The sequence below is a fragment of the Phragmites australis genome, chromosome 15 (assembly GCF_958298935.1).
Source record: "Phragmites australis chromosome 15, lpPhrAust1.1, whole genome shotgun sequence".
Classification (NCBI taxonomy): domain Eukaryota; kingdom Viridiplantae; phylum Streptophyta; class Magnoliopsida; order Poales; family Poaceae; genus Phragmites; species Phragmites australis.
Genome location: NC_084935.1, coordinates 24,065,717 through 24,089,846, shown reverse-complemented (window position 1 = coordinate 24,089,846; position 24,130 = coordinate 24,065,717). Strand labels below are relative to the sequence as shown.

At 41.1% G+C, this 24,130-nt stretch overlaps 1 protein-coding gene across 2 annotated transcripts; it reads left to right on the top strand.

The window, feature by feature from the left end:
- Positions 1 to 312: 312 nt before the first annotated feature.
- On the top strand, positions 313 to 5,573 carry LOC133892903 (DNA-binding protein EMBP-1-like). 2 transcript variants are annotated; one of them, XM_062333893.1, is made up of 9 exons: positions 313 to 682; positions 783 to 893; positions 990 to 1,129; positions 1,226 to 1,283; positions 1,387 to 1,417; positions 1,500 to 1,744; positions 1,958 to 2,035; positions 4,778 to 4,903; positions 5,040 to 5,573. In XM_062333893.1, exons 1-9 carry the CDS (start codon positions 542 to 544, stop codon positions 5,190 to 5,192), a joined length of 1,083 nt encoding a protein of 360 aa, XP_062189877.1. In that variant the 5' UTR covers positions 313 to 541; the 3' UTR covers positions 5,193 to 5,573. The 2 variants fall into 2 exon arrangements, with proteins under 2 accessions (XP_062189877.1, XP_062189876.1); XM_062333892.1 differs by having other exon boundaries at positions 314 to 682; positions 1,387 to 1,435.
- The last annotated feature ends 18,557 nt before the right edge of the window (positions 5,574 to 24,130 follow it).

The window sequence follows — 24,130 nt, the reverse complement described above, 5'->3', positions numbered from 1 at the left end:
TCTACCAGAAGCTCAAAACGGCCGCGCCACGCCGTCCTCCCCGACCGAGTCAGTGCGCGGATCCCGTCGCGTCCGACTCATCCCCCACGTCCCCACCCAGCCCGCCCACTGACCTGCGGGCCCACGGCCCACTCCACCGAATGGTTACTTGTCCTTACGCTGGCACCACCGCCCCCCTAAACACCTAGGCGCCCGCGCACCGTACACCCGGGTCACCACTACACGACGCTGACACGTTTCATCTAGGAGGGATGGTCGCGTAGGCCCCACCTCGAGTTGCATCAGCTAGAGCCGGCCACGTTGGACGGACATTGCTGCGCGCACACGGAAAGCGTACACGGCAGGAGGGGGGCACCGAACCCTAGCGCCTTTTGGCTCCGTCCCACGCTGCGCTGCTTCCCCACACCGCCCGGTAGGCTCACCGCCGGCGAAGCGCAGCGCCACACCCACCGCTACGCCACCGCCGCTTCCCCCCCTGGCCCGGAGCTGCGGAGATCTCCAGATCTCGGTCGCTGTCTCACTCGCGCCGTCGCGCGCGGTCATGGCGTCCTCCGACGACGAGCAGCCGAAGCCGCCGGAGCCACCCGCGGCGGCGGCGCCGCCGCAGTCGCACGCGGAGTGGGCCGCGTCGCTGCATGCGTACTACGCCGCCGCGGGGCACCCCTACGCCTGGCCCGCGCAGGTAAAGTTTCGGCTTTTGGGCGCGTTCGTGCGGGAGAGGAATGGTGGCGGCGGCGGGTTCTGACTAGGGTTTGCTTTGTTTGCTTGTCCCCCGGATGCAGCACCTGATGGCGGCAGCGACGGCGGGGACTCCGTACGGCGCGCCAGTGCCGTTCCCCGTCTACCACCCGGCCGCAGCGGCGGCGTACTACGCGCACGCGTCCATGGCCGCGGTGAGTGTGCGAGCCTCCTCCTTTGGTGCTCTCCCGTGTCCAATTGGGAGGAATTAGGCTTCGATTTGGTTTGAATTTGCTGCTGCTGCTGTGCAGGGCGTGCCTTACCCGACGAGCGAAGCTGTCGCGGCGGTGGCGGCCCCGGCGGCGGAAGGGAAAGGCAAGGGGAAGGGCGGGGTCGCGTCGCCTGAGAAGGGCAGCTACGGCGCGCCGTCTGGCGAGGACGCCTCCCGGAGGTACCAGCTTTCCCTTTTGCAGAGTAATCTGGTTTAATTTTTTGCCCCCTTTTCTTTTTTTGGTCAAATTGAGTTTGAATTTTGTTGCGTGTGCAGCGGTGACAGCGGCAGTGAGGAGTCGTCAGGGACGAGAGATGATGACACTGACCATAAGGTACCAAGCAACTTGCTGTGACGCAAGGCACCATTTTTAAATTGCATGTTTCCCATAATTGGTATGCTTATGGCTTTGTGTGTTTCATGTTTGTTTTCTACAGGGTTCGCCTGCGCATAAGAAGAGGAAATCTGGTAACACATCAGCTGAAGGTTGGTTTTGTCTTGAGCTGCTCCTTTGGAAAGGTGTGGGTGATTAAAGACTTGTGTTTACCAGGTGAGCCATCTCATGCTGCTGTTGTGCGCTATGCTGCTGTCGAGTCACCGTATCCAGTGAAGGGGAGGTCTGCCTCGAAGCTTCCGGTGTCTGCACCTGGGCGGGCAGCACTTCCGAATGCCACCCCAAATTTGAACATTGGGATAGATCTTTGGAGTGCTTCTCCAACCTTAGCAGTTCCTGCAGTGCAAGGGGAAGCGAGTCCCGGCTTGGCACTTGCACGGCTTGATGGCGTTGCTCATCTGGTATGGATAGCTCTTGCTAAATTGTATGGCCACATCCTGAAAGTGATTTTACTATGTGCACATAACTGTTTAAGAATGTTTCAATACTTACAAGTCATTGTTCATGGGTTTTGTCTATTATACATAGTTGAAGACAATTTCTGTCTATACATAGTTGAAGACAATTTCTGTGCCTCATTCAGCATTTGTTTGTCTGAATATTCCTTTTTTCAGGATGAGCGTGAGTTAAAGAGGGAGAGGCGAAAACAGTCTAACAGGGAGTCTGCAAGGAGATCAAGGTTACGCAAGCAGGTAGTGTTGGAATCAATGTTTTTTCATCCTCCAGAATGTCACTTTGAAAACTAATCATTATCTTCTTTTTTTCTTTTTGTGTAAATTCTCCTCATAAACACTAGTTCCAGTGAACCTAGTAAACATCCACTTTCATGTTAACACAATCGAGACAAGGAGGCTAGAGGATCATGTGACAGTTTTTTTTTTTTTTTGCCAGATTTGCCAAAATTACTGTGTGCGCTTGCCCTACCATTAGCATTAATCTGAGTCACTCAAAGATCTTTGCAAACAGGATGACCTTGGATTAACTGATGTTAAGCATATTGTTATGTGCTGGAAATACTGTCCACGAGCGTGGCCAGCGGAACTGCAGCAATGTGTGTCACTGTGGCATCGCTCATACTGTAGCACAGGTTAGAGATAAGATTAGTTGTTAGGGATCAGATTAGATTAGTTAGAGATAAGATCTATTAGTTAGTATTAGAGATAAGATTGATTAGATTAGATTCTTAGGGCCGGCTCCTATATAAAGGAGGGCACACCATTCATTGTAATCAAGCAAGATAAATCAATCTAGTTCCCAATCCCCTTCTCTAGTCTCCCCCAATATTCTAAGTCTCCTCAATCTATGATCTAATCCCTCCATTAGCAGCCGACGCCGTCCGGCTATCTTCCTGGCGGATGTTTACCCTAACACATATAACACACCACCAACAACAAAGCCTTTGTCCCAAGCAAGTTGGGGTAGGCTAGAGATGAAACCCATGAGATCCAAATGAAAAAATGGTGAGAAAACAATATAATGCTACTGGAACATTTTATAGTGTGTATGGTAGCTCAGCTTTGGGCTCTGTGAAACATTTTATTCGAACAAATGCTACCGGAACCTGTTAGTGTTATATCAGATCCTGATAAGCATCATGAACCTCCAGCAAACAAACCTCATGTTCTTCATTATTAGTTGTGCTAAGTGTGATGTTGAGCAATGAATTGACATTTGAGTAACAGAGATTTGATGGTAAGTGTTGAACGCATAAGACTTACCTACCCTGCTCCTTCAGCAGGGATGCCATAAAGCTTATTTGGTTCATGTGGTTCAGTTTACTAGGTATTTTCTTAATTCCTTTTATGTACCATCCACCTAATTCACCAAACAGTAAATAGTATAATGAACCTAATTAGGTGAAACATTTCAATTCTGCATTCACTGAAACATAACACGAACAAAGCGACAAATCGGATGAGGGAGACATGTTTTTCATTCGTCATTTCAAATCACTGTAAGTGCATGAAAGCAGAATGTGAATGCAGCCAAAGGATGAAAATCTGAGAGGTAGGAAGATAACTAGACATATGGGTCACAACAGGAAGGAATTTTGTGCCGCCGGATACCACCTGATCATACTTGAACAGCTACAATCCACCAAAAACCATCAATTTTTGCAACAAGCAAACAATAATAGATAAATGCTAGTATTTGATGAACTGAAACCCCATAAATGTTACCTTAAGCCAAAAATACTGGTTTTGGTTGAGGCCATACTTTCCTTGGTATATTGCATACTAGAGTGCGTTGATGCAGAATGATAAAGAGCATATTTTTCTTTTGACCAGTGATAAAGAGTATATTTTACTACCGCTTGCATATTTATCAAATGTTCTTGTTAGGATTTGGTCTGGCAGCCAAATGATTTTCCTCAGAATGGTTTGTTTGTCCAACTCAGTTTTGATATGCATGTGTTTTCCATTTTAATTACAGCTTGCCTTCAGGGTAATGTGGGATACTATTTGGAGTGCTAATGGCTATTTCCTATCTTGTGGCTACTATATAAGTTTTCTTTTTAGAAGTGTCATAAGCATGGTCCAGAGAGTGTATTAAGATTGCCAACTGGGAAAATGTGTTTAGGCAAGTAATAATATTCAAATAGTTATTTACATTACACGAAAAGAAACTATCAATCAGAGCATGTGCTAACTGAAAAAGAAAACGAATTTGATAATTTGGGCCCTATCACTTTAGCTTTTCTCCCCCCCTTGTTGTGCACGTACTATGTTAAATGATAATATTTCCAACTTCAATATTTCTTGTATGAGGTGCTGTTTGCTATGTTCTTGTCGTTCTCTATACTCACGTTATGAGGACAAACACTTCCTTTGTAAACCACTCAATCCCCTCACTTATTCAATATATACAGATTTAGGGAGCAAGCAATGCTTGTATCTGCTTTCCCTCTCTGGCTCATGCAGTTGACTTATTTTTTGGATGACTTGCGTTTTAAGATGATGATTTCTTTGACCATTTATTAATTTCTTGGATGACTTGCATTGTTATGATGCTTTATTCCTCTGTTAAACGCCACTTTATCAATGTTTAGCATGTATGTTGTTAATGGTTTTCAACTTTTCATGCAAAAAAATTTCACTCGTGTGTGGATTTAGCCTCTTGTGGAGCTAGAAATTCATTGAGGATACAAGAAAAGTTGTTGCAATTTTGACTTCAACTTGGACTTGCAACCTCAGCTAAACTAAGTTGCCTAGAAGCTACTCTGCTCTTAAATACAAACATGCATAACAGTATATATGGCGTATGATCATAGAGGAGGGCTTGAATGTATAACAATATGGAATATTTGTCTTTTTATGACAAAATTAATCCTCTTTTCTTACTTTCTGTGTAGTGACAATTATATTTATAACAGAGGAAAATTTTATTATAAGTAATCTTTTTGCATTTTCCATGTTCTGTTTTTTTTTTTTCAGCAAGAGTGTGAGGAATTAGCCAAGAAGGTAGCGGAGCTGACAACTGAGAACAATGCTCTTAGAGCAGAACTTGACAACCTTAAGAAGGCCTGTGAAGACATGGAAGCAGAGAATTCACGCCTGGTGGTGAGCACATGGAACTTCACCCATCCTTCTCCATTTTCCTTGATGATGCAAGTCTCTTACAGCATTTGTCGCTATGTCAACATTATCTAACCGTAGAAATTTCATACTTGTGAACTGTGGAATGGTTCACTCCCAGGTACCAAGCGTCACGACAACATTGGGAATGAGCATCGAAGCACCAAAGGCACAGCAGCATGACGACGAGGGCCAGCTTCACAAGAACACTAGCAATAACAGCAACGGAAACTACGTAGGCGGCAGCCATAAACAGGAGGTTAACACTAGGTGAGAGGTCATGAGGAAGTGACAAAGATGAGATGAGGTGTTTCTGATCTAACCACAACACCCATCATCAATCAGTGTGTTTTTTTTAGCAAAGCTGTTGTTTTTGTCCTTCTCACAGCTTACCGGGGCCCCGGTAGAGTGGCCCCACTGCAGCCATGTATTATTTATGGCTTGTTGCCGTGTGTGCTCGTGGGTGTGTGTTTTGTGTAAACTTATTGATGTAGCTATTGTAACAAACCTAGAACCTAGAAAATTTTATGTTTGCTTACTTCTGATGAGGAATGTAACCGGCCAATTTGGTGCCACATCGTTAGATGAAATGTGAGCAGATAACCTTTCATAGTCTGTATCGCCTTGTTATTTGAATGGATGCATTTTTGTGTGAGATCTTTTAGTCATGGTTGATGAAAGTATGATGGGTACGTGTTTTGGTGTTGTATCTTCCAGAGTTGCTATGCATCACTGGAGAACGTTGTAATGTAGTGCTGCTCTGTGATCGTAGACGAAGCAGTAGAACAATTCTGCTAACAATAACTGGGATGACATCTCTGGCGTCCCTGCTTTCTGTAAACTCTGGGAGTAAAATAGTTGGAAGCAATCCTGCCGTCTGTGGAAATAGATGGATAAGGTTGCTAGTGTTTTTGTTTCGGGGACTATCCTATGCATGTTTCTATTGTTTTTGGGTTTCAAAAGTTTGTGTTTGAGGATAGTTTGTTTTCTGGTGTTCTAGAAGTAAGAAGTACTACTTAAGGGAGGCATGCTTATTCCATTATCTCAGAAGTCAATGAACATATGCTGAAGACATGAGTTTCTTCCAGTATCCAAGGACTACTAATTGCAAATCTTTATTTTTGAATTTGCAATTTGTACTTTTGGATGCAATCGACATAAATGGAGATAACAATGGCACGGCAAATGCTTGTAATCTTGCATACTGGGGTGACGCGTCATGGATGATCTGTAGTAAGTGACAAACCCTGGCAAAAATATTTTGTGAATGCCACAAGTTGCAACCCTATTCCTTTTTGCAATAGGTCAGATTTTAGGCACTTGGATGGCGTACTAGATGTGCAAGTTAAACTTGGGGCTGTAGCTGACAGATTTTGTACGAGGCGCTTTATGTTATGTGAAAAATTTGGAACGGCCAGTTACAGAAAAAAGAAAATGCGGACCAATTTTGGAATTGTGACGCATGCTTTTCTCCTCCATGTAGTAACATCTACAATCATCCATAGTTGACTTCACTTCTCATTGCAAGTTTCCATTACAGAAGGTCTTGGTTTTCATGTGTTGGACCACTTGATCTTTGTCGCAATGTTGCTACCTTCCGTCTGCATCAACGATGTTGAAACTGACTTCGACATATCATTGACAGCAACGCTAGCTAACGGATGAGGCAAGATTCATTGGGCTTGGCTCTTGGTTTCTTCCAATTTCTCGCAATGCATTTTTGCATGCTCACAAGTATCAGTACCAGTAACTTGTCAGCATTGGGCGTGCCTGTGATAGAGTTAGATTGGAGTGTTAGCTGTGTGTGATAAATGGACACTCGATGAAAGCGGAAAAGGATATATTTATAGCTGAAAGACCGAAATGCATGTATACGATGGAAACAGAGCTCAGCAGGCAACTCTTCTTTGCTTTTCTAGTGTGCGTACATGCATTTCGTGTGAATTCATTCAACTGAAATGAATATGAAAGGTGCCAATTCTGTTGCTCCATTGTGAAGATCTTTGCTATTGTTTGCCCAATTCGGAGCGTTGAGATAAGAACAAGGAATTTGTTTAGTCCACTACGCACATCAGCAATATAACAAATCCTGACAATAGGCAAAATGCACGGACCCTTCAGGGAGGCATGTTTAGAGTAGACGAGCTGGTCGAGGACCATATGTTTAATTTGCACTTTTATTCATGAGCTTGCAAGTGACTTAGTACTAGTTGCAGTGTTTAGTCATCGACTTAATCCCTTGTCCATGCAGTGTATATGTATGGAGACAACGATGGCATGATAAATGTTCATGATTATGTATGTTGGGACGACACACAACATGAGAAATTTGGATTTTTGCCACAGTAAAGAACCAGCTTCACAGTTTTACCACTTCAAAGATTGACTTCGCAGAATTACCACTCAAAACACTTCATTTTCGATTTTCTTGCCATTATGCAGTTATGAAACAATACTTTAAGTGTCATTATACATACATAACATGAATTGCTATAATGGCAAAAAAATAATCAAAGAAACAATATTTTAAGTGGTAAATATGGGAATGTCATTCTTTAAAGTAGCAAAAATTCAAGTTTGTTCACATGACATGGATGATTTGTGGTAAATGGCAAATTGTGCTAAAAATAGTTTGCACGTATCAAGTTACAGTCGTACATGGACCAGTAATTGCAAATCTTTATTTTCGAACTTGTGACTTGTATTGGATTGGTGGATGCAATCTACATGTAGGAAGATAAAAATGGCATTTGCATGCTGGGACAATGCACGATATTTGGAACGAAAGGACCAGTTAATGAAAAAAAGAAAGAAAGTGTGAAACAGTTTCTAAATTGTGATGCATGCTTTTCTCGTCTAGACTAACATATACAATTAACTAAAGTTTCTTGCAGTGTCGATTCCCTCTTTCTTGGTGCAACTTCACATCTAATTGCAAGTTTCCATTATAGAAGACTTGTGTTCATGCGGTTGATATTATTTCCACTATGTTTCATGGCTGAATTCTTAAAACTAACCTTGGCATACCATTGGCAGCAGCGCTAGTCAGCGGATGAGGCAAGATATATCCCGGTCAGAGATTAATTAGTGGATCGGCTAGGAATGTTTCCTCTTTTGAGGCGTCTCACAAGGCAAGATTAGGGAGAAATTGGAAGGATGTGTTTGGTGACATATGGGAAAGAAATGGCTTCATTCCAGGACGTTCATTTCCATCAGAACCATCTGGGCTAGTTCCACACCATTGCCGTGAGCTAAGGGGTTCTCGGAAGACGTATGCGCAAGTGCTCATGGCCGGACGTGGGGAGGTTCAATTCCCTGGCCAGAAGGCTGGTGGCTCCAAAGGTGCCTCCCATTCTTCCTCTTCGGTGCAGAACAAACCAGTCCATATTCTTTCTGGTCGAGGAACTGCTCTTCATTTGTCGGCTCCGATCTTCAACTCCCTCTCCTCCGCCAATGCGGCGGGTGCTGTTGGTGTCTTCGGTGGAAATGCAAGACCTGGCTCCAGACAATTTGGCACTTTCTCTTTTGGAGCTCATGTGCAACATGCGTCAGCAGCAAGGTCTCTTAATCGTGCGTGTGGTTCTGGCCGCGGACGTGGTAGAACACAAACTGATCTTCCGTCCTCATCATCTGGTGTTCCATCCTGGACGAATAAGTTTGCGGCTCCATCTTCTTCGTTGCATACAACTGATGCTCTGGATGGTTCAGCAAAACTAAAAAAACCTTATTGCTTCCGGTGTAAAACCAAGGGGCATACTGTGGAGTTTTGCATCGCAACTCTATATTGTGAGATTTGCGACAAGAAGGATCATCTGCCAAACAAATGCCCGCTGTTACGACTGCCAAAGCCAAACGCGACTCTATTCGGGTTCGGAGGAACCAAACTAGGCTTCTTCCATATATCCGACACCGGGCATAAAGGTATCGCTCCTCAATCATCTCCGACTGCTATTGTTTCTGTCACAGGCGGCCGGGTAACAGCAGATGTGATTCAGAGCGAGTTAAGAAATCTCATTCGCTCGGATTGGAAATGGGAGGCTATTCCTAAGGGGGTGGACACTTTTCTTGTGGTTTTTCCAACATTGGATGAGCTTCACAGGATGATCAAAGTTGAATTCCGTCTTAAAGCACATGGGGTAACACTTTCGTTTGGAGAATGGTTGCCGTCCGATGTGCCTTCCCCTCATTATCAATTGAACAGTGTCTGGGTGCATGTATCTGGAGTCCCACCTACGTACCGTCACTATTTGGCCATTTGGGCCATTGGCACGGTGTTTGGCTCTCCGCAAGAAATCGACATGAAATGCTTACGGCAACGAGGCATTATTCGCATGAAGGTTGCGATGATGGATGCTAATTTGTTGCCGGTAAAAACGGACATTGTTTTCGGTCTTGATGGGTATGAAATCACTTTTACTCTTGAAGATCAAAGCTTTTTGGTAGAGGTTGGTGCTGATCCACCTTTGGGGGGAGATTTCAATGATGATGATGACGACTTACTTGACGAAAGTGATGACCATACCAGTGGATCGAAAGAACAGTCCAAAAAATCAAAAAAGAATGATTCAATGGCCTCAGACAATATTTCAAGCAATTCAACTCCTATGCAGGTGGACAAAAATATGAAAGCGTGTTCTCGGTAGATGGAACATGGGGCAGGTCTTCTACCTTGTTTATCATCAACCATGCCGAGTCACATTGCGGTCACACCTTTCAACCCGAATCACAAATGTTTTTCCCTCTCGCCGGCGGCATTTCAGGCTTGTCTGCGGGGGATTTGCCAAAGTCTCTGGTTTTGCAGGCTCCTTAGGGTGATCAGCCGGTGGAGGAGATGCAGCCCCTGCTGCAGACGCCTCCCAGGTTGGCAGCGCCATCAGTGGAGAGGGAACCGATTCTGAAATGCTTCAGCTCTGAATTGTATTCGCGTACTGCGGAGGAATCACGTCTTGGGCACAAAGAGCCGGCCAGCTTCACACCCAGGATCAAGGAGAGGTCTCACGTGGAGGGGCAAGCCTTGCAGAATACTCTGACCCAGACCAGCATGCGTCCAGAGCTCTCAGGTGCTGCAGGTTGAGCTAGTCCAGAATGGGCCTCAGTCCTTAGCCGATATGGATTCGGTTCGGAAGTCGACTCTGAATCTTCGCCAAAGCAGTCGTGCCAATGCGGTCTTATCTTCAGACGGAATCGCCGTGGCGGACGAAGATAGCACTGCCAAGGCCATGAGGTGGGCGGCGGTCCGAAACTTGGACTCCCCTTTGAAGGAAAGCTCGGCTAGTGCTCGCTATGGCACTAATCCAGGTATGCTGCAACCACCTTCCGTTTATTCTATTGCTTCTCTACCGAATGCTGCTTTTACTTCCAATTTGGGTAACTTAGGCTTTTCGCTAGGTAATAATAGCAGTGAAATTAGCATTTCTATCAATGCTTTAAAACACATAGAAGTAGATAGATTGCAGATGTCGCCTTTGTGTAAAAAGTCGAGTAATCGGCCAAAGAATGGTTCCACAAAAGAGACAAATCCTTTTGTTAACAGTGATGACGAGTGCACTGAACCTGAGGTGAGCTACTCGCTCATTTGATTAAAGATGTTTCTGAGGCTGATTGGGAAGAGGCGGAGCTAGGCACAAAAATTTGTGACCTTTTGGCTACTGCTAGAAAATCTAAATCATCCTCTAAGAAAAAAGGGCGAAAGGTCCAGAAAAATGACAAAAAATCCAACAAAATTGTTTCCCAATGAAAGGCATCTTCTGGAATAGTAGAGGTCTATCAGACTTGGCTAAAATTCAGTATGTTGCAGAAGCTATTGGGGAATATAATTTGGACTTTGTGGCCTTATTAGAAACTGGGAGGTGTGATATGTCAAAAAAGAATCAGGCATGCCTTTCAGGCGGTGCAGATTTTATTTGGCATTGTCTCCCTCCTCAAGGCAGATCAGGAGGCATTCTTCACGGGATTAATTCCTCCTTGTTAGATTTGTCGATGATTGCGGAAGGGGAATTTTTTGTTAAATTCCATCTAAGCAACAAGGTAGACAAATTCAAATGGATTCTCATGGCAGTCTACGGACCAGCGTAGGAGGATTTCAAATCCAGCTTCCTTGCGGAGTTAGTGCGTGCTTGCCAGCAGAACCATCTCCATACCCTGATTGGTGGGGATTTTAATATCCTAAGGAATAGCAGTGAGAAAAATAATAACACATATAATGACCGTTGGTCTTTTCTGTTCAACGCTGTTATTGATAGCTTTGATCTCAGAGAAATTGAGTTAACATGTCGTCAGTTCACTTAGGCAAACTCCCTACCTAATCCGACTTTTGAAAGGTTAGATAGAGTTCTGATGAATACGGAATGGGAGTCTAAGTATCCGTTGGTCGATGTGCATGCTCTAAATAGAGGTGTTTCGAACCATACGCCTCTGCTGCTTGGCACTGGAACATCGGCCTTTCCTTCGAACTGGAGGCAGTTCAAATTAGAACTTAGCTGGTTTGCTAGGGATGATTTCAATGACCATGTGGTCGAAATCTAGAATATGCCAGTAAAAGGTCGTAACCACACCCAATGATGGAATAACAAGATGAGCCCCTTGCGCAGACACCTTCAGGGTTGGGCGGCCCATTCTAATGGGACTTACAAGCAAGAAAAGTCTACCCTTCAATCCATCGTTAATGATTTGGACATTTCTGCCGAGGTACGTGGTCTTTCAGACCTTGAGAGAGAGCAATTCGCTCAATCTAGAGATCGGCTAGCCAGACTTCTTCGTGAAGAAGAAATCAGATAGTACCAACGTGCGAAAGTGTCGGACATCCTACTAGGTGATAATAATACTAAGTACTTCCAGATGGTTGCCAATGGCAAACATAGGAAGAAACGAATATTCTACCTAGAGCAAGATGAAGGCAAAATCGAAGGAGAGACGGCCCTAATGGGCTATATTACCAATTTCTATAAAAAATTGTTTGGGACGTCTAAAGTTAACTCTTTCTCGCTGGATGAGTCTAGGAATGAGGACATCCCTCAGGTCTCTCAGGCTGAGAATGATTTCCTTACGGCTCCTTTTTTTAGGAGGAAGTCCGGGATGCTGTGTTCAGCATGGAACACAATAAAGCTCCCGGCCCAGATGGGTTTCCGGCAGAGTTCTACCAGCGATTCTGGGATGTCATCAGGTTTAACTTGATGAATTTATTCCACGAATTATATATAGGTGAACTGCCTTTGTTTATTCCAACGTGACATGTGCCGGTTTATTATGCATGAAGTCATCCACAGGAGTGGCAAATTCTTTGATCTCGGAGGCAAATTAGCTAGCCATCCGAGGCTTTGTGAGTGGGAGAAGAAAGACTCTTAGCAATATAGGCTTCTGATGTAAAAATACTTGTGAATATTATTGTACTTGTGTTAAATATTGAAATCTGTGATGTTGAAATCTGTATTGAAACTATGTGAAATCTAGAGGGAATAAAATATATGCTCATTATTTTTTAAAAAAAATACATACCACAAGCGGATCTTTATGTCACCCGTCTGTGGAAATCTTTAGTGAGCCGCTTGTGGAAAAGGTTTTCACAGGCGGTTCTGTAAGAGGACCGCATGTGGAAAACTATTTTCACAGGCGGTTAGCTTAAGGAATAGGAAAACAATTTCCACATGCGGTTATCTTAAGGAACCGTCTGTGGAAATACATTTTCTACAGGCAGTTCCTTAAGATAACCGCCTGTGGAAACGGTTTTTCATAGACGGTCTGTTTTGCGCCTATGAAAATTGTTCATTTCCACAGACCTTCGATCCCCGGCGGATTGGCTAAACGCCTGCGAAAATAAGTTACGACCCACCTCTAAAAATTGCTTTCGTAGTAGTATACGTGGAAGCTTAAAATAGATCATATATAAGGAGATAATAAAACAGCATAAAAGACAACACATTAACATCTTTTATCAACTTAGCTTTGAATTCTCAAACCTCATTAAAGCACAACCACGATATAGCAAAATTAAAGTATAGTCCTCAATGACCGAGAGAAAGAAACAATCAAATTTCCTATAACTTATTACAGTAAAACTAGCAAAACTCATGGAGGCTTGTGTAATGGTCTTGTGTTGCTCTACCTTTTTCAAGCATGATCAAGGATGACCTAGGAAAGAGAATACGGGGGTAAGATAAAATCGAAGCAAGTGAACTATTTAACAAGTTAAATAAACTACGATTGATTAAACATCAATTTAAAATCTCATAGTACAGAGATAAAGAATCCACAATTAATTCTTATCAACCACACTATAACACCATTCATATACAAACCTCAATTACTAAACCAGCATCCACAAATATACCTCATGACACAAGATTGTCCTCATGAAATGCGTATGTATGCAAATGATCCACTTCACTCTTACCTGGTAACGTAAGAGTGTGCATCGTACTACGACAATGTACGATACTGTATTGGTACGGTCGCGAGCATAAGACAACGACATAGCTTCAATGCAATGACATGATATGCGCATGATTGATTCATTAGAAATATAACCACATGAATCATAATATGTACATAAAGCATATACCAGGACATCTTCATTTAAAGCTTGATTAGTTACTAAACATTAACAATTATGGTGAAGATAGAAAATTTAACAAATTAAACTATAGCAACAACATCTATGTTTACGTACCTTAACCCAAGATGGATATGGCACTAAGCACAATCTAGAGCACTACCACCTGTCCAAGCATCCATATGTCAGCACATATGTTCACAAGAAACCATAAACAAGAGAGAAATACGCTCCTACACTCCTGCCCAACAATTTATTAAAACATCACATCAAATATCATCGGCAAATAGCAGAAGTGCTGCTTCAAAATTTCACATATATTTTTATATTGTACATAACATAGAAAAATATAACATTTATGAAATCCACAGAACTAGAGCTGCAACATTTGTGAAGAAACTATATTTTAAGTCTAAGGTTATCTATGGCTAACATGACACTGAAAACAGATGATTGGATATGTCATCGTTGTTCTGACAACAAACTTGCAAACATCATAACTGATAGAGTATATGGAGAGAGAAAATATGAAGTTTATACAGCTACCAGTTTGTCAAATTCTCTAAAAAAAAATCTATATAACCAAATCTTATTTCAGCAATTAACTTTGCTGCAAAACTTAACTGAACAGGACATATATAGAATTGACTGCAATATGTCAACATACAGCACAACAATATTCAAGCGAGCATATCTGGAGTTCTATCCAACCAAAAATTCTCTTGCTGCGTAGACCAACGAAACTTGTAACCTAATCCCTCGTGAGCTACTGCTCAACCAACAAGTTTTTGCCTTAAACCACAACCCTAAACCCTACCAAAAAACTGCAGAAAACAGAGATATGCTCCAATGTTCAATTACCTAACACCCATAGCAAGATCTAGTGACCTTCTTCCCTTCCTCCTCCTTTGGCTTGGACAGAAGCAGCAATAGCTACAGGGAGGGAGAGGGACGCAAAGGGAAAGAACACAAGGGGAGGGGCGGCTGGAGGGGAGGTAATTCGGCCATAGGGTGGGGTTAGGGTTAGGTAAAACAAAGGGGTGGCTGGGCATTGGATGGGACCAAAGGGGATGGCCAGTTTGGGCTTTTTTATTTTCTCTTTTTTCCTTTCTTCTTCTATTTTTTTCTCGTTTAACAAATATGTTTAGAGCATTATAGGAGTTGTAGGGATAGTAATGTCTCTGAAAAGTGGTGGGTCAGAGTAAAGTTAAACTCATGGAGTAGCTCTTGTTGAGCAACAAAGGCGACAACTCAAGTCTGATATACATGGAGGTTCGCTCATGATAGTTTCAAGTTGACAAAATATTCACCAAGGCAGAGTTTTTTTAATATGTGTTAAATATTTTGCAAGGTAGGTTACGTATTAGACTTAGAGTTGTAATTAGCAGTATATAGTAAAGTTGATGTTTGACTCTTATAACCCGACCTCTCTATAAATATGAGGGGGCCACTATTGTAACCAACGTGATGACATAGGGACAGACTCGCAGGTGACGGTTCTGCCGAGACCTCAGAGCGGCCAGTATTGCAACGATGGGTAGGAGCACCCATAGTCATGCACTAGGGATATAGACTTTGGTTGAAGCTCATTAATAAACACCATACCTCTTGTGTCATCTATGATCTTACATGATTTATCTCGGTAGATAATCCATTGCTTTCACAGAGACCTTCTTGATGGCCAGGGGGGCCATAGCCCCTCCTACTTTTACAAATTTCTTAAGCAAAAACTAATTAACACCACTTACTTACAAACAAAATTACTAAATTAAGCATGTACTATAAGCTCGGCCCCCTCTACAATTCTGTTCAAGCTCCGCCACTGGCGCAAGGGCACAACACGATGCAGATCACAACCGTCACCGGAGCTAATATTAGCTCGTCGCCGACAGGCTCCATGGATGGCTGACTTGAAGTGTCGATCCGTCCATCGCCGTCCCCGTCATCATTTACGGTGTGGGCTTCGCCGTGGAGATCCTCAGGACGGTGACCATTGCCGGGCCGGCCGGCTCGCGTCAAAATCAGCTCCGCGCCGTGCATCACGATCATCGTTGAGCCCTGCTAGCTAGCATTCACCGCGGAGCAGCAGGAGCCGAACTTCACGGCCGGGGAGCGTGATGGGTGCACTACTGCAGGCGCCAGCGGTTCATGGCGGCAGCCTCGCGGCCCCGGCGTCCATCGCTTGGTCGGAGGAAAGCATGTTCTAGTGGACATATCTACTTTGTGTTGGTTTGCCGGCCCTCTTTTGGGATTCCTGCTCTGCGACAAATCCCAAACGATGGACTTACCACACACATGTACACTACAGCCTGTAGCAAAATACATATTATAATTTCATTTGCAGACATGCATATTTTAACACCTGGGTACGTTGCAACATTTAAACATCGACGGCGTTGATTATCAAACAAGATCCAACAATACATATATAGTACGGGTTCCATCGCGATCGATTTTATTTCACGGCGAACTACACATAGGATGACAAGCATGCACTGCAGCCGATCATGCTGCATAGGTTGTCTTGTATTCTCCCCTACAGTTGATGGAAGCTCTTACCGGTGATCCACTACATAAAAAACTATTTTTAAAAACGGGTCATAATCTATTTGTGCAGACTTTTAGTAACTCATCTGCGATCAAATGTCTATAAAAATAGACGATTTTCACAGGCGCAAAAGTGACTGCCTGTGAAAACTAGTTTTTACAGGCGGTCTACAACCTCACGAGATCCAAGCCGAGTACTCAGACGATTTGTCCTATAAACCACATGTAAAAATAAACAGTAGATATTAAAAATAGTTTTTTATAGTGATCTCGATAAAAAAACATGTTGTAGCCATTCTTCGTCCTAGCGCCGAGCTCCGCCAAGCCTGCGCTCTGCGCGTTGTAGTAGCCGACGAACCTCGCGGGGACGCCGGGCCTCCGCTCGTCCCACTTCTCCCCTTCCCCGGCCCTGGCCTAGCATTATTCCACAGTTGATGTTTTTATGAGTATTTGACATACTGCAAGCCTCCTTGATTAGAAAGATTGCCATCCTCTTATGTTGCTGTTGATGATCTTGGGTGTTTTGTTGCTGTTTTTCCTCCGCAGCAATGAAGTTTCATGGTTTATTTCTGGAAACTGACCTCGACATACTAGTGACAGCAATGCCAGCTCGGGGACAAGAAACAGATCTTTGGGCTTGGCATTTGGCTTCTTCCAATTTCTCACTGTAAATCTTGCAGTCGGGAGTATCAGTAACTTGTTGTCATAGGGCATGCCCATGATAAAGGTGGTTAGATTAGAAATTGTATCTTGATGAAAATGACAAACGTTAGTGCAATCGCTCTGAAAGGTTGAAATGCATGTATAAATAGGATAGAAACAGAGCCAACTTGCATGTACATGCCATTAGTACAGCACCTTTGCATGCTGTTTTAGTGGTGCATCTACATGCATTTTGTGTGAATTCATTCAGCTGAAATGAATGTATAAAATGTCAAATTTGTTGTGCCCATTGTGCATGGTTAGGCTACTGTTTGCCTTGTCCGGTGAAATGAGGCAATACCAAGATATTTGTTTATTGTTAAGCTTGCAAGTGGAGTTAGTAATCTTTAGGTCTGTTTGGAATCTTGGCCCAGTCACATCGATTGGGCCGGAGTTCAGGTTATCCAGACAGGTCTCTAGTCTGTGTTTCATACAACTTTATGTCACGAAGTCACGTATACATTTTTTAATATAAGTTGAACGCATACACGCACTCACACACACGAGACTCACATCCATATATATGGGTATGTCTCAGTAAATAAAATTAGAGGTATAATTTTACAGAGTGTAATAATACGTTTTGACCACCGAGCATACCCGTATATACATATACTATTCCTTTCAAGATTTAATTCTAATAAAATGCGAGCACATGTACTAAATCTAAGATTTGAACTCAGTGAAAAAATTCCACTATGAGATCTCACCAACCAAGTTATGACTAAAGATAACCAATTAGTATGGCAGCCTTTCGGCGTTGTGAACTTGTGATTGTGCGGGTATAGCTATTAACCTCCGTTTCAAAATAATTAACAATTTTGATTTTATTATTTAAACTTTGATTGTTCGTCTTTCTTATAAATATTTATAGGAACAGCTTGACCTATATAACATGCTTAAAATATATTAATAACATATCAACAGATACTTTTTCGTTTTACTTAACTTAGTATTTAAAGAAATATTCTTAGTTAAAATTTTAAAAGTAAAAATTAAATATCAATTATTTTGAAACGAAGATTAGTATTAGCTAAGTTGGTGGCTAGGTGGCATGGGTCCATCACTAGTCTCATTGTTTACGAAAAGATGCATCATATCTTAGAGCAGAAAGGTGGTATCCATGTTCTAGAAGGCCGCCATCCTTTTTGCAGCTCTTGATTAAAAGAAACTACTAGAGCGAGAGAGAGTCTACAGCGAGGGACGCCTAACCTAGTCATAGCGATCCACGGATTAAACAAGTCATGAACTGAAAATAAAAGCAAAGAATATCCTCGGCTACTTTTCTTTGCGCCCATTCTTCGATAAAAATATACTAGCAATTATACATGTATTTTACACACGTAAAATTAATTTAAAATATAGTAATATATGAAAGATAAATATTAAACGTTTTGATGTAGAAGTCCAATAATGAGAGTTTGAATGTATTTTTAGAATATATTAAAGGTAAATATTTGACGTCTGATATACAAAACAATTAATGTAAGGTTAAATGTATTTTTGAAAAAAAAAACAAGAATAATTTTTATACTATGACTGTTTAATCAATTTGAATGGACGAATAATATCGTTCAATTATATCATAACTCGTGCATTTTATACATACAAACTAGAAGTGGCGGAACAAGGTGAAGTTCCTAGTACCCAAACTTTGCAAGTATCCGTGAAGATCAATTCTGCATATGGGCTATATTCTATAAGGTGTAATACTCTGGTATACTCATACACACCAAATGAAAATTCTATACATCCGCTACTACAAACTGGTGAGCAACGGGCATACTTGAATCAGTACGTGTATATTATGAGTCAACTAAGGCCTCGTTTGGCAATCTGAATCGCTTCCTTTTCTCCAGAGAATCACCGATGTCTGTAGCCAAATGCGCACGGTGGAAATGTTTCAGCGGGAAAAGCTCCATGGAATCGTCCCGAATCAGCCGTTTCTCACCGTTTCTACGGCAGCATTTCCCAGTGTGCCCCCACGCCCACGCCCGAATCCCCGCCGCCGGCTTCGCCTCATTTTGTTGGTGTGTACTAGCGTATTCATTTTTTTATTTGCTTTCTCGAATTTTTGTGTGGTTTAAAAGTCATCTGAAAATTATAAAAAAAATTATGAGTAAACTAGAGCTCACTAACAATTTATTTTAACCGGTTGCACTTAATTTGGCTAAGTAGATATGGAATTACAATTCCCCCAATTTGACTATTTTTAGAAATTGCATGAAATTTAAGACTTCAATTTAATTCCTACGAATCTGAGAAAATTCACTAGTATGCATCATACCTCTTGAAGTAATTACTAAAATTATTCACAACCCTACGTTTCATAGTGATTTTATGGGTTCCTCCACAATACATCACTTCTCATTAAATTTAACAATTTATATTTAACTTCAATTGTATTTAATTACTTGCTCAAATGTGCTGAGATGATTAGGGATGAAAACGAATGGTAAAATCCCGAACCGACCGATATTGTTTTCTGATTTTTCCTAATCGTTTTTGATTTCTCTATAACTTATATAAAACCGGACCAATTCTGAACCGATGAATACGAAAACAAAATTAAAAAACAATCTAACCTGATTTCCGACCGTATTTTCAAAATATCATATTTCATAGAAAATTTTCGAGTAAACTCTAAATAATTTCTATTTTTCTAGACTCGTATCATTCTATTTTTATAGGCCTCGACTTCATACCAGGCAAGAGGCCTTAAAATAGTAAGATGGCCAGTTGTAACATGGTAATTTTATAATTTTTTTTATATAATAGATGGGTTCTTTTGTAATTTTCATATTGTAGTATATTTTTGTGGTACTTATGGAATAATTTTGTATTATGGTATCAATATATTGAATGGATTATAAATTATCTAGTGTTAATATATTGTATTTTATATGGTCAAGTTAAGACTTATTTGAGTACTCAAGTTAAGACTAGTATCGTTGTATAGACGAATTATGAGTTACGTCGTTGTATGATCAAGTTAAGACTTAAACGTATCTCGACAATTGTATAGATACTTGCTGTGTTTACGATCTAAAGTATCAGTTTCTGAACGTAATCAACATGTTTCTATTTCGATAGCTTCATTTTCGAAGTTTCCGATATCTCTAATATTGTAATCGTTTTCGGTATTATCATTTCTGATTTCAATTCTGAAAACAAATATGAAAGTGAAAGTGATTTAGGACATTTTTCATCATTTCCAACCGTTTTCATCCTAGAGATGATACTCATGATGCATACAATGCATGAATGTTAAAGTCAGAATTTTTGGAACCATGTATTTTGTTACCACTTATTTCTAATGTTGTTATTAAAAAAAACACATAAATACCATATTAGCATAAGAGCAAAATGATCAATTACACAATCATCATCTCTTTTAAGAAATTGATTCAGACAGCTAGCCAAATAATTTCTAAGATAATTTTAATTTTAAAAAATTCAGAAAAAATATGGAACCGAAATATTTTGGAAGAAACCGAAAGGCTACCCAACGCGCACTAATTAGGCCTGATGAACTCGAAGCTAGCTGGCTATCAGGTGTTTTGTCACATCTTTGACATTTCTATCTCTTGTTCGGTGAATGGTCACTTTGGTTTGTATGATTGATAATAAAGCGCATGAATGAGCGCAACTGTTCAAAAGAGTGTAACCACCCTATACTCAAGGCAGCTCTAATAGTTAAAGCTCGTTGTGAGCTTTATTAGTTTTAATTATTAGATATATGAGATGAGGTTTGCTTCGTATTTAGAGCTTCAAGATTTTCCTATACATCTTTAAAATAAAAACTAACAGCTAGCGTTTATTTTTATCTCCATTATTTTTCTTACATTCATATATGTAAAATAAATACTAGCAGCTAATTCAACCATTGAAACTACCTTAATACTAGTATCTGACATTGACGGGGTCAGTTGCGTGCCACGATTAAACCGGCATCACGTCCGAAAAAGAAACAAAACGAATAAGGCAAACATCTCAAAAACGACGACCCAACAAACTCAGATTATTCCACAATGTCATCCAGCCAATCGAGTCGCTAATAAGAAGGGTCGCGCAGGTGCTCATTTCTCCGGCATGCTTATTATCAAACACAGATATATATTGTGCACCATAAAAACACCACCTCACATTGTCACTCTAACATGAGCAGAGAGATTCGCATCACCAAAAATCTGTACACGTGCTACTTCCTGCTGCATTGTACATGTACGTTAATTTGAACTTAGGGGTGTAAGTTATTAACCCAATAAGTAGTTTGGATCAATACTTCAGTTTATATTTCTCCACATAGCAATTAGATAAAAGTGTATCTTTAGTTTAATTAAGTAAGTTTTCGATCGATTCAATGATTAAAAAAAGAGAGTAAAACTTACATCCTACTTGCACTTGTCCACTCGTACGATTCTTCCACAAAAGCATACTAGCGAGACCTCGAATAGACCTCACCCATTTTAGTCTGGGAAAAATTTAAAACCCTCCAAAATTCACTTGGATTTGATTTCCCCTCAGAAGTTATTTTGTTGTAAAAAAACCTAAAAATTTAGATTTATTAAAAAAAATCCCCTAAAAATTAAAAAAACAAAAAAACTAGAGGCAATTCTAAAACCTTCTGTGATTCTTTTTTCAAAAATAATATCCTTTGCATCATATTTTATGAATATGAAGTTTTGAAAAAAAGAAAAACGTGTAGCTCATTTATTAACTCATATTATTTTAACTTTGTTATGTTTATCATTATTTTTCCTACACAAATCATTATTTAAGTAAACTAATAAAAGTAGTTTCACTAATTTTGGGGTGTTATGGATTAGTTATGAATTAATCTATCTGCAACATATTTACTCAATCATGCACGTTACAATAACTATTTCAAGATTTCATGTATTTTTAAAGATATAAGATCATGTAAGAAGACTAAAAAAATTGGTTCCATGATTTTTGGATTCGTAAATAATTAAATATGCATTTAACTCGAATTAATAAATGACCTGCACATTTTTCTTTTTTTTCTTTCAAACTTACTCTTCATGAAATATGATGCAAAGGATATATTTTTTAAAAACAAATTCACATAAGGTCTTAGAATTGTCTCTAGTTTTTTTAGAATTTTTTATGTTTTTTTTAAAAAAATTGAATTTTTGAGGGTTTTTTCAATGAAGCCGAACCTTTGAAGGTTTTTGCAAAAAAAAACAACTTTTTAGGGGTAAAATTAAAATCTAAGTGATATTTGGAGGATTTTTGTATTTTTCCCTTTTAGTCTCCTCGCGGCCGACTGAAGCACTTGATGTTTAGAATACTCGATCTAATATGGTCCCACGCGCTAATGACTCTGTAATCCCTAACCTCCTCCAAGGTTATCTTTTTACATACTCAAATAAAAAAGGAAAAGAAAGGGAGAGATTGAAAGCAAGGCATGACATGGAGAAGACGCAGCATAATCTCAAATGAATCTCATCACTGTCATTATCCTTCACATTCAATTCCCACTGACGACCCGGTAGTAGGTGAGCTGAGCTCCAACAGCTCAAGCGACCAACCCACGCGACGCTTTCTTTCTCCGGTGCCGGTGGTAGCACAGTCACAGCGATCGCCGGTGGGTGGCGGGGCCCACACGAGCTTGTGCCACTGCCACGCCCACGGGTAGGGATGATAATAATACGAAAACGACTGAAAACTACCTAAATCACTTTTAATTTTATATTTTGTTTCGAAAACGAAGTTGATAATGATGAGTATCTCCAACGGTTTTCCTTCAGATCCAGAATTCCTTCATGACGGGATTTTCTTTCCATTCAACGCTTCAACGGTTTTTTTTTACGGTTCCCGTCACGAAAAGATTTACAGGGTCATTCCCTCCAGGACGGGATTCTCTCTCATTTTCCTTCGCGATTTTCCTCGAAAGAAAGCTGTTGGAGACGAGAGAAAATAAAGAGAATAAGAACGGAAAAAGGAATAAAATGAAGGGAATATGATTGGAGATGATCTAACGTTGGAAATGAATACAACGTCGATAGTACGAGAAAACCAGAAACAATGTTATCGAGATAGAAATATGCCGTTATCAACCGGAAATCGATAATTCAAACCCGAAAGCACCAAGTCGTATCTCTAACTCATGGTGCTTTATTTCCGTACTATAAAAAATATCTAGCAAGTAATTCAGTTGTAGCTTCTTCTATTATATCATGTGGACTAAGTGATAAGTATTTGGTAAGTACTTCTAGAATACCAACTTCAACCTACCGCAGATGACCGAGTGAATAGACAACAAAAGACTAGACTGAGAAGATGAGGGTGTAGGAGGCTTGTTGCCTCTTAGTTCGTGGGTCGTGTCTAAGTTAAAATGAACCATAGAAAGTAGAAAAGAAATTTCAATGGTAATTTTCAGTTGAAAATGGATAATTCAGAAACGATTGAAAAGCTAAATGGTTTCCTCTATCATTTTTTTCTCATTTTCCCGTATATCATTTCCCACTGCTACAGTAAAAAAAAAATCAAAACCATCTCCTGTATACTGAGAGTTATCATTTTTATTTTGATTCCTACCCACGGGGTCGACCGTGACAAGGTAGGTAATAGGCTCACTGGGTCTTGAGGGGCGGCCCCACGTGTCAACGGTTGGAGGGTCCACGGCGCCACGTCTGAGAGGGAGGGGTTGTGGGGCCAGCGCGGGATCCGCTGTACCGGTTCACCGCGCATCTAACACACGGAATGCGAGTGGCCCGCCCACAAGCTAGGGCCACGCGCTGGGAAGAAATCGATACCGCTCACGCGGTCCCTGGAATTGTCCTTCGTCTTCCTCCCACCGCACGCGCCCTTCTCCGCTCCAAGCATCACTCCATGCGCATGCTACACGGCGTTCACTTGGCTCCAAGCTCGAGCATCAAGCTGTGTGGAGTACTGGACTTTGGTAGCGTCCACGCCTCTCCTCCCTGAGACAGACACGTTCATATATTTTTTCTCTCTCTTTCGAAACAAGGCATGAGCTCTGGTCCCTAGACAGACGCGCTTACCGTTCGACATGATTAAAGTGCACCTATAACGTTGATGCATTGGTGCAAGCCAGACTATCCCGCCGTGTAGAGCTATGCAACGTTCACGTTCCCTTTTCCGGTGTATGAATCGCCTACCATCGTTTTGTTTAGGCCCACTCTAAGAATAGATTAAAAAATGAAATTCATTGTGTTACCCTGAAGCTCTCCCTGCAACTTGACTTTGAGTAAACAGTGAAATGTACTCCAATTTAACCTTGAAACCTGAGGTCAGCCAGGCCAATGCATGGTGAGGTATGTTGATCTACGTATCTTCTTTATCGTGTAAATAGATTTAGATATGACTATAACTAGATGTATTTTTATATAGCGACTGAAGTATCACGATAGTCATACCACAGTTTT

Coding starts and splice junctions, on each gene's coding strand:
- LOC133892903 (XM_062333892.1), top strand. CDS start 542: ATGGCGTCCTCCGACGACGAGCAGCCGAAGCCGCCGGAGCCACCCGCG. Junction 683..782: donor CCTACGCCTGGCCCGCGCAG/GTAAAGTTTCGG, acceptor CCCCGGATGCAG/CACCTGATGGCGGCAGCGAC. Junction 1,284..1,386: donor ATGATGACACTGACCATAAG/GTACCAAGCAAC, acceptor TGTTTTCTACAG/GGTTCGCCTGCGCATAAGAA.